This window comes from Aythya marila (genome assembly GCF_965140915.1).
Source record: "Aythya marila genome assembly, chromosome: 8".
Taxonomy (NCBI): domain Eukaryota; kingdom Metazoa; phylum Chordata; class Aves; order Anseriformes; family Anatidae; genus Aythya; species Aythya marila.
Window position 1 is genome coordinate 6,379,422 of NC_139049.1, and position 11,148 is coordinate 6,390,569.

Here is an 11,148-nt window from a genome sequence, read left to right on the forward strand (position 1 = left end):
TGTTGAAATGCTATCAATAGCTCAACGCTTCATAGCTGATAAATATGAGACTAAAAATTTGTGGCTTTGGAATCCATCACGCTCTTCTTCCAGAAGAAAAAGAATAGATCAATTTTCTTGATTGACTGTATTTCTACATAACTTTTAAAATCCTGCAGCCTACATCATCAGCTGAAATCTCAACAACAGATATATTGGACAAGGTAAGGCCATCACAGTGAGAGAACCGTTTAATTGTTACGGATACACAAGACAACCAATGGTATTACTCGGTTATTGAGACATGAGAAGTATCTTAAAATTAAAGCACTCTCAATGTGACACACTCTAAAACCCAAATAATTACATATGTTAACAGCGATTTGGTATGCTAGTATGATGCTTACAGATGCAGAGGCTGTTTGCATTTGCTCACATGCTTAAGCAGCTGCTATAAAGTCTGAAGAGAAAATATATGTAATGAATGAGATATTTATTCTGCTGTTTGGGGTAGAAGGAAAACAGAAGCCAAAAAGCTAACCTTGCTTGTTTAAATCAATTTTTGTAATGCTCCCTTAAGTGAATTCTAAGAGAAGGCAGCTGTAAGCAAGAATAGGTATTAGCAAATGTACCAAAGACTTCTATTAAAATTAGTGGTTTGTTTTCTAGTTCAGACACTGAGTGTAAAGATGCAGAGTACCAGTATGCTCTCATTTAGTTCAGTATTGATGGTCATAGAACTGAAGCGAGCTGACTATCCAGTCATTGTATTTATTATTTTATATTTGCAGACACACTGATATTTCAGTATTAACCAGCAAAACACAGCATTTGAAACTGGATAATTAAAGCTGATTTCTTGCAACTTTAGCTAGATCTTCTGAAATTGCTTGTACCATTCGTTCTGTAGCTTTCTTCAAACTGTTTGCTGTCTGTATGGCATGATCCAGGGTAGAATTTAAAATCTGTTAGGGATAATAAAATAAAGCCATCTTGAGTACGATTGTTTCCATAGGTATGAAATAGGAAGTGATGTCCAGTTAAGGCTCTGTGTAGCATTTTCCACAGGTGTACTCTAAAAATATGTTGACAAGTTTAAAACAAAAAATGTGGTAGACTACTCCAAGATTTGAGTGTAATAAATCATAATTTTAACTTAGTATGGAAAGTTTCAGCTACGGAACAGGTTTTTTAAACTCTCTCCTGTTCCATTATTATCCTCAAATGGATTAGACAAGCTTAAATGGTAATAACTGGTGTGCTGAGAAAGGGTATTGTTAAACAGTTCCATGATGGTGTGGACATACGTTTTTTTTTTAAGATAATGATATGGCTTTTAATTTTTACTCTCAAGTCTTACATTTGCGTTGAAATCATTGGTATTTCTGTTTCTGATGTTGATTGCAGGTTTGTTTCGGGCAGACTTCTTGACATTGACATTCCTAAATATTGATGTGAAAGGACAGCTTTATCATATATATTTGAAAAGGAGGATTCATCAACCTAAAAAATCTGTCTAGATATAAAGTATATAATAAAACATGCAAAATTATTTTAAACTGTGAATTAGATAAATACACCTTGATAACACACTTGCAAGTTAACTTTACAGTGAATAGAATCTTTCATTTACCTGTAAAAATACAACCAGTCATAATTTGCAGCTGTACTGCAGTAAGACAGAAAACATTCCCCAATGAAGAGTTAGAAAATCTCTCTAGCATCATTGTCTCAGTGCTGTAACCTTCTTGAGTAGGCTGCCACTGATACTCAAGCGCAGCTACCGTACTTCCAGGCAATTACTGCTACTCAGTAATGCTGTCAAACACTGGTTGCAAAACTTGCCTCAGGTTACCTCATCTGTGTTACCTATAGTTAAGAATCCATTTGATTCCTCAGACTCTGAGTGTAATTTAATGTTAACAAATTCTTAGAAAAAAAAAAACCACACACAACGTACTTTATTAAGAGTATGTTTCCATTCACAGATCCCTAAAACAAGTCTGTAATACTTAATATGCAATTACTTTTGCTACAAGAGTCCTAATTCTGTCTTGTTTTTCGGAATAAATATGTCAGCTACAGAGGTCAGATGTTGATTTGTTAAACTAGAAACATTGAAGAACTACTCCAAGAGTTACTTACATTTGTGCTTATGGTAAATATATTAAAATTTTACTCACTAATTAAATTAAAAGATAGTGTGCTCTGAAAAAGACAAAGCACTGCCCCTGCTTATGATAGTGCTGAATATTTTTCATGCTGGACCTTTATTAATGGTATTTTCTGTTGTGCCACACACTTATTACTACAGCTTACCTTTCAGAAAGTCTGTTTACAAGTTCACGGGGCTGTTTATTTGTTTGAGTCTTCTGAGTGGAGATTCTCTTCTGTGCATAAGCTTCAGATATTGAGGCTGTGTTTAAAACTGATAAATGTATTTTCTATATATTTAACACCTTTCTCCATTTAGCTAAATTCAACTCAATGTCACTGCTGAATTAAAATTTGAATACGTTATGATTTTTTTGTAAATGAGGCTAAATTTTTCCTTTTGGGTTCCCTGTTGAATTTAGTTCTTCAACAAACGATCTATAGATTTGTATTTGATTTCATACAGTGAAAGACTGCACGGGGAAAGTGGTGAATCATCAGACTATCATAATCCTAATAATTATATAAATACCACTTTGATTTTATTTTACAGTCTTAATACAAAGAAGTAGCTAACTTATTAATTAATACTTTAATTTTTCTGGCTGCAATTTCTTTCTACAGTACAGAGAGTAGAGTCCAAGATAATTGATTTAAAAGCTCGATGTTCAATGTTTTTTTAAAAAAACAGGAATTCCCTAACTCTGCTGTTTGACACACAATTTCAGTGTAGAACTGGCATTTCCTTTCAATACTTGCTTATGCTACATTCAGTAACAGCTAGTACTGAAAAGGTTGGCATGGTAATGCCCAATGGTAGTGTTCTTCCATGCAGCACTGGAGATGCTCCTGGCTGAAGTGAAATACAGGATTCTTCGAAACTGGAGAAGGCGAAAGCTGTTGTGAGTAAGGATTAAACTCAGGCAGGTGTGTAAAGGTTGGATTTGCTAATTTCACTTTGCAGGGTCTATACCCATTTACTGGTTAGCCATAGTGCTGTTTCTTATGCTAAGCTAAATTTTTCTTGGTACGTGAGCAACATGACTTTTTGCTCTTTAAGATCTAGCCCACGATTTAAAATATTTCTGTAACAAACCATACTTACAGGTTGAACCAGAATTTTTATTCCTACACAGGGCACAAGACTGAACAGACTGTTTGTAACTCCTGTGTTTGAGTTGATAACTGCTTTCTCTAGGGCATCTGAATTCAAATCCTGAAAACAAAGACATGTTTAAAAAGTAGAATACTATAAACAAGAATATTTTGTGTAGATTTTGGTATTTTTTGCAATTGTTTTACCTTTTTTCTCTTGATGTAATCTTGTATTGAGTGTTCTGTAACTTTCAGTCTCATGTTCCATAAATTCCTCGCTTTGTGAACTGTAAGAGTCACAGGCTGAGATGTCTTCTGAATCACTGCCTAAAATCCCCAAAACAGATATTAAAGATCTGAAATACTGAAAGTTTTGGCCTGTGTACCTAAGCAATTACTGGGCTTTCAGCACTGTAATTTCTGAGCCCTTCACAGCCACTAGCAATACTGCAGTTAGAATAAGTTATTTTTCCTCCATTTTACAGGTGGGGATTGAGCTGTAAAGACTGGCTTTCAGCTTTAACTCTAAGCCTCAAATGCAGATGTTATTTCCAGTCCCAGAAGTGTTTTTATAAAACTAAACACACCCTCTAACTGTCCTTAGTTTTTTGTTCTGGAGGTCAAAATCACTGAAAACAAGCATTGTGAAAGCAATGCAGCCCAAGAGGAACATAACAATGAAGTTGGGAGGATATAGTATGGCACTGCTTTAGGTATTGCACAAATCAGCATTAAGAATAATGGCCCCAGTGTATTCTATTAAAGTGAAAGGACATCACGGAGAAGTCAAAGAAAAAAGGTAGGCCCAAAGCATGAATAGCCCACGTGCTGAGATTTCAAGCTGAATCTACTACAGCTCATGCTGCTCTTTTAGTTTGTCAGACAGCCTCAGAGTATTCTACATTAGGAAGATAAATTTAAGATGCCCTAAGAGAAAGAAATGCTTACAGATTCCTAGTGAACCTCTAAGAACTGGAGTCGTAGAGGACAGCTGATTTAATTAGTTCATTCACAGTAGCTTGTGTAGGCTCTGGTTTGCATTTGGTGAAACTATTAGGAGCTGGACAGAGGAAGCAGAACACTTCCAGTCTGTCTCTATCCTGAATGGAAGAAAGATTTAAGAAACCGTTCTTGATTTTCATGCAGAATAAGGAAGTTGAATTCCAAAAATGAAAGTGGAAATCTTAATGTGCAATGTTTTAATTACCAAATTTGTTTCAATGTTTGGTTGTACCCAGACTTGTCTGTTGTCTCTTGGTCTGTCACCGACCAAGAGTGGATTTGATGTGGTCTCCCCAAAAGTCAACTTTGTGTTCTTATTGCCTTGTGCTGTGCTAAGCAGTACCATCTGTTGAAACTCCAAAACAATTTTCATGCTGCTTAGATGTGACAGGAATGCATTTCTAAGCGAGATTGAATAGGAGGTATAAGCACAGGGTTCTGACCTTTGTATCGCATCGCTACTTACTCAGATTTGTGTCTGATAAATCAGTTGGTTTTCTCTGAGTGAAGATTGAACGTACTCCAGTTTTCCTTTCCTGGATGTTTTTATTTCTTTGAGCATGGAAACAGAATGATATCTTAATTTTAGCTTAATACCTGTATGAGTCTTATGGACATAAAATAACGTCTAACCAGATCTTAACTAAGAAGATAGCAGATTTACTTTCACTGTTCTGAAAAAGTGGGAAGTAGAAGCTTAAATGAAAAATTAACCAACCACAAAATAATGGCTTCTTGTCCAAGAATATAGTCTGTCAGAAAGACCTTGCCTTATCAGAGCAGTTAAACATGCCTAAAAGTGAAGTAACAGCTCTAGCTTTGAATAGCAATGTAGCATACAACAGTATACATTTACATATAAGTGTTTAAACACGCTATAACAACATTATGAATGGTAAAGATTATATAGTTTTTTTTAGTAACTTTGAGCCAAGTTAAGGTTTTAATTTTTACAGCCTTTACAGAATTAGAGGAATATTTGGGATGTACGTTCTGACAGAACAAGATCAAAGATCCTTGTTTGCCATGTTTGATGTATGTATTCTCAACAGGGCATGAAGTATCCTCAAATTTATTTGGAAGTGTTTCCAGCCACTCAGGAAAACAAGGATCAGAAGATTGAGTTATTTTTTCTTAAGTGACAGAGAGGGGAAAAAATGAAGTTAGGTGAGTTTTACTAGATAAGTATTATCTATTCAGTAAAATAGTCTGAGAGCATTTTTCTCTTATGCTTGCATTCTTCTCCCAGCAAACTTAGAGAATTGTTGTATTCTACACTGCATGTTATCATAAGATGTGACTTTGGATAGAGATTTAATTTGCCAAAACTTCAATCTCCCAATTAAGGCATGTAGAAGTATTTTATCACATGGAGATTTCTGTAAACGAAACTCTACAGATTGGCCTTTACACCTTACACCTGAACTATATGCAGAATTATCGATATGCTCCAGGCCTACCAGATTTGTTTTATGACAATGATAATTTCCAATATTTGTAGTTGCTGAATAGTTCGTAGTTACTTATTCAGAGTTCTGTCATTTATTACTGAAGGGGTGGGGGGCTTGACACAAAGCCTCTTCTTTTCATGCACTATTAAAATTTGTTTGTGGTATTTAAGTACCACAGGCCTTGCAGTGGTCCAGTGAGATGGGCTTTTTAAATATGAAATCATTCCAATCTTTAATGAAATTGATGGGAGTTTTGCCCTTTCTCCAGTGGTCTGCTGTATCACGTTCCTTATGTGATTAACCAGGAATACTCCTGAAAACAGGTCATCCTTGTATTTTATACATACTGAACGTGCAGTGTTCTGGGCAGAATCCAGTGTAGAGACAAGACTGGTGCACATGCGTGTGTCAGTTCATTTAGCTGTAGAAAACAGTGTCTATGACTAGCCGAAACACACAATACACTTACCCTTTCATATTTTCTTCATCAGCATTACACTTTTGACTTAACGTACCCTGAGTATGGAATCTAAGACCTTTTTCTTCTGGTGAAAGGAATCTCTGTAGCACCCAGAAAGCAAAACAAACTGCTAGTATTGTTCATATTACTGTGTACTCATCAAACAGGATAAGTGTGAACAGTAGCATTGGGTGTACATTATTTTTGTATTGCTTTAGTTGCCGTCAGCTCTACAACTTCATCTATTACAATTGTAACTGTAAAGCAGGCTGGACACTATAAGAACACTTCTTAATCTATGAAGTTGGGAGTATGCGAAGTCCTATGTAGCTTTGAGAAGGATTAGTCTATATTCACTCACATCTCTCATTGCCTCAAAATTACAGTAAATGTTGTAAGCAAGGAATTGCCTGTAGATTTTTGCCTTCTGAACAAATAACCAAGGCAGGCCAGTAAACACAGCTAAATCTTTCTTAAGAGAAATGAACTTGATCACAAATTTCACAAGTTTGGAAACCAATTCAGCAGTGTTATGATAAACTAGTATCTCAAAAGCTGAGCCATCATGCAAAAAGGGGAAAAATATTCCATAAATAATTTTAAAGCTGAATATGGTTATCTAAGTTCAAATGAATATGCAAACAGATCTCCTACCATTACACTGGAAGAATGCTTGCTTGCTAGCAGATAACCTTTTCCCAGAGGCTCCATTTCTCTTCTGGAAGTTGATTCAGCTCTCTTTTGTAACCTGAATTGGTTAAGCAAAAAACATGTTTTTACTTTCCTAATCTCATTGAAATGATTAACACCTATGAAATACTCCCTGAAAGGGTGGAGAGATGGCCTCTAGAATTGTTTCACAAAGTTTTAATGGTTAATTACATGAATATATCTGCATCCCTCATTTTTTTAATTAAAAATTTAATGCAAATTCTTCTGTAGCAGTATTGCATTTTGACTAGTGTTTCACATCCTGAATTAGTGTGGCTGCAATAAATTTTATGCAGAGATAAGATAACTTCTAGTGAAACTACTGGTAGTGGTTTGGCTTCAGGAAAGGCCTCAAAGTAGAAATGCCAGGCTGGAAGGAATTCTTGGGTGTTCAGAATTCTCTTAAGTGTCATTTGAGAATATTCTACCTACTTGCAGATATTGTAGCCATCTCGACTTTCTGTACTCAGCAAATAGTTATAGAAAAAGCTTTAATAACTTCAGTAGCTGTCTGCTTTACACTTACATGTGAGGACAAAGATTGCACTTTGCAGCTTCGAAAGAAAACAGATGATTTGTTTGTGGGATTACATCACTTGTCTGACTTGTATTTTCTCCCTTGTTCTTGTGAAGAAATGTGGCTTCTTCTGGAGGATCAGTAATGCTTGGAACTACTGAGCTCTGTACAAAGTAACCATAGGATGGTAGTATATGGTCAGTGTATCACAAGGACATGACTTCCACCAGCCAGCATTTCCTGAATGTCTCTAGCTTGGGATTCAGAGAAGACTGGTCTCTAAAATAGTGCCTATGAAAGCTCTCTTAATTTTCTGTTAGAATTAACAAAATTAATGGAGCTGATATTTAATGGGGAACAAAATTTCTTTGAAGTGACATGCTATCCAAAACTGTCATGCTTTACAAATATTAGAGGAAAACATACAACTACACCGTTTGGAGATTTTCTTTAGTAAAACTGAATAATATAGTTTTTAAATGATAAATCTCAGAATTACCTCCCAAAGACGATTTGATGAATGGGCAGATTCATCAGAAATAAGCGAAGGAGCCAAGCTGTATTTGCAGTCATCAGTCTGCTCTTGGATGTCTTCAAGCAGTGTGCCAAGTCTAAATATTTCCCCTTCCACCTTTCTAAAACCAATCACAATACACAGCTAGTGAAACTTACTTCTTACCATTTCTTATCTTATAATAACCATATTTGGCATTGCATTCAATATTCGGGGGGGGGGGGGATTAATGGAGTTCACTGAGTCTCTTTTAAGTACTCGAATTAATCCATTAGCCTAATTATAACAGCAATACGTAAAGCCTGACATGAATTTTGGCCAAATCACTTCTAGCTTACTCCATGTAATGTTAAGGTGATGTTTGCACCTCTGGAGAATGTTAATGGATAAACGAAGTAATAGTTCGAAGACAGTCAAAATATGGAAAATATATGGATGCAATACTCAGCACTTATATTCTAACCTTTCAGGATCAAACTCTCCAACGTGGATAGACTTGTCCTTGTAGTTCTGCAGCTGTAAAACACGGTGCTCCTCTCTAGCAGTTAAGTAACTCCTTTCCAAGGCATCCAGGTATTTTCTCAATTGATTTAATGCCTTAACCAGTGAGAAATAATTCAGTAGTAAATTCCATTTTCATTAGTAAGTCATGGTAACCATAGTTACGCTATGTAAGCCAGATGCTGTTTGCGGTGATGTTGGTAAGAATTGGGCTACTGCTCTGAATTAGAACAGGGCTGCATCTCATATGCCCACCCAGGACACTGTGCTGTTCAATTATGTGCAAGTAAAATATTGAACTGACTTCAGAACTGATACTCTTCATGTCAAAATTCATAGCTTCTATGGCAATTTAACGCTTTTAACTGATAGGTTTGAATCGTAAATCCTTAAATCTAATAATCTAATTCAGCCATGTAATGAACAATTTCATTTTTTGCTTCTGAAACTCAATTTAAATCTGAGATTGATTTAAAAAAAAAAAAAAAAGATTTTTAAATGTGTATTTGAGGAAAATATTGAATATCTTGCCAGAAAATTTTAAGTCTATAGACAATTCAAGAACATTTCTGATTACTGAAAATATATTAATTTACCAGGTAATTGTCTTGTGGAACGAATGTCTCATGGGTCATATGTTTAGTGAAATCTTCCACCTTCAAGAGAAAATACTTTAATTTGGATTTTAAAACTGAGCATTCAGAAAGGGTATACAATCTGAACATCAATGCAAAATAGATATGGAAACAGAGCTCTTTATTACTTTAATTTTCAGTTGATCTGTCTGTTCTTTTAGTATCTGAGACATCTTTTCTCCTTGTGTTAGTTCTGGCAGTAAATTAGAAGGACTCAGACAGTGTACTTGTACTGCACCAGCTGCTGGAAATGCTGATACCATTGTCCCATGCGGTAATCCTATATAACACAAGAGAAGATAAGTTAGAATTTCTGCCAAAAACTTTGCCTGAAAGTACTATCAAATTGCATTAAATGAGTCATTTGCATAGTTACTGCCATTTCATTTACTTGGATCAGGCAAGTGCTGTGTAGTGTTAGGAGCAGGTGCTGTAAAGACTTGAGAAGATGTCCCAGCGCCTCCCGAGTAAACAACAAAGCTTGGAGGTGCAAAATCCGGCTGAGGCAGTATCTGTTAAAATGGGAACTTCTGTTAGAGAAACAGGGTCCAGAACACTTGCAAATATTTAACTAAAAAACTTAGAAATACATAGGACAAGTTGTTAATGAGATGCGTATTATAACTGCACCACATCATTTGCTGTGTTCTCAGTACAGATAATATCTCACTGTGTAAATGCTGGAATATTTTAACTCGATGTCAGGGAAATCTGTGTTCAGAGAACTTGTGTAAATGGGTAGCACAATATAAAGGTGACAACAGCTGGGAGAATATTCATATTCTTAGAGGTAAGAGAACGAATTAATAATTTCCTAAAGATAGGACGACTTGCAATCACAAATAATACTTCAGTGCATCATTAACTGGGCGTTTAAGCTCTGTAGAAATTCAGTCCCACAACACTACATGAAAGCGACTATTGACAGAAGGGAGACACTTGCTGATAGCTGCAGAATGCTTTTGTGAATTAGTCATGTTACATTTTACTTGACACAGAATATCTTTTTTTATGGTAAACATCGCTCTTGAGAAGTATTAACAATCTTCTAAAGCATCTTAATTACCTTGAGCTGTTGCAACAGTTCTGGAATTCTCATTTCTTGATTTTCTACTTCAACGGAACGGGAACAGTTCCTTTCTAGAATGTTGTCCATAGTTTCTGATTGACTGAGCAAAATAGGGAAGGATTTTGTTGGTTCAGTTGTAGGAACTGATTTAATATTTTCATTTATTTTTGGCACTTTTAGTTCTGAAGTAATTTCAGAGAAGTCAGGAAGGCACTGGTGGACGTCACCATGTATGAGCCTGGGAGATGAAGCGGTTTTCTTAAACACTTCTCTCTGTTCCTTCGTGTTGTGAGAGCGGTGTGTGTCTTCGTATCCGCTCCTCAACTGTGAACTGTTGTGTCTGCACCCACAGCTACCAGCAGACGAAACAGATCGCTTTGAAACAAATTTTTCATTTAGCACACTTGGATTTTTCCCAGCGGTGCATCCATCCTCCTGCTTTTCTCGATGATACTCTTCCCCTGTCGTTGCCCACTGTTCAGGTGTTGAAGAGCCTTGGCTGTGTTCGTGAGTCTCAGGTTTGGTTGTTGTTTCACCAATGCTTTCAGTGTAGGACGTCTCCGGTATGGTCTCACACTCGATTAGCTGCCATGTGTTCAGTAACTCTCCTTCAGGAAAATGACGCCAGAGGCCGTTGGACATCTTTGCGTTGGGCAGCTGTTCCTTGCAGGCTGCTTCATCTTCAGAGCAGGATACACTTAGCATGTGAGGCATGTTCCCTGGGCAGTCCCGCAGCCCCTCCGCATTGCTGCTGTACTTAGAGCTCAGCCCCTCGTCTCCATCGTAGGGCAGCTCCTCCTGCTCCCCGGCATTGCAGTCAGTAAGGGCGCTGGGTTCGGTGCCGAGTGCGCTGTGTGCCGGCGGCCCCAGCTGCTCGCTGCCGGGCTCCATCTCCCCGCTGTGTCCCCCCTCTCCGCTGTGCTCCGCCCTGCAGCGCCCCCCGGCCCTTCCCGCGCCCGCGCCTCATGGCCCCGCCCCTTACCCCAGGAGGGGGGCGTGGCTCCCCATAAGCCCCGCCCCCTTCGCAGGGCGCTGCCTCCCGCCGGCCGTTGGGGCCGCG

The 11,148-nt window shown here is 37.4% G+C and overlaps 1 protein-coding gene across 1 annotated transcript; it reads right to left on the reverse strand.

The window, feature by feature from the left end:
* Window positions 1–824: 824 nt before the first annotated feature.
* On the reverse strand, window positions 825–10,979 carry AKNAD1 (AKNA domain containing 1; the record flags this gene model as incomplete). The annotated part of the gene is made up of 15 exons (XM_082766040.1): window positions 825–944; window positions 1,340–1,421; window positions 2,299–2,380; window positions 3,239–3,349; window positions 3,436–3,555; window positions 4,697–4,782; window positions 6,151–6,242; window positions 6,796–6,889; window positions 7,379–7,533; window positions 7,869–8,004; window positions 8,347–8,480; window positions 8,981–9,040; window positions 9,148–9,299; window positions 9,411–9,531; window positions 10,086–10,979. 15 exons carry the CDS (start codon window positions 10,977–10,979, stop codon window positions 825–827), a joined length of 2,439 nt encoding a protein of 812 aa, XP_082622166.1.
* Between the last annotated feature and the right edge of the window lie 169 nt (window positions 10,980–11,148).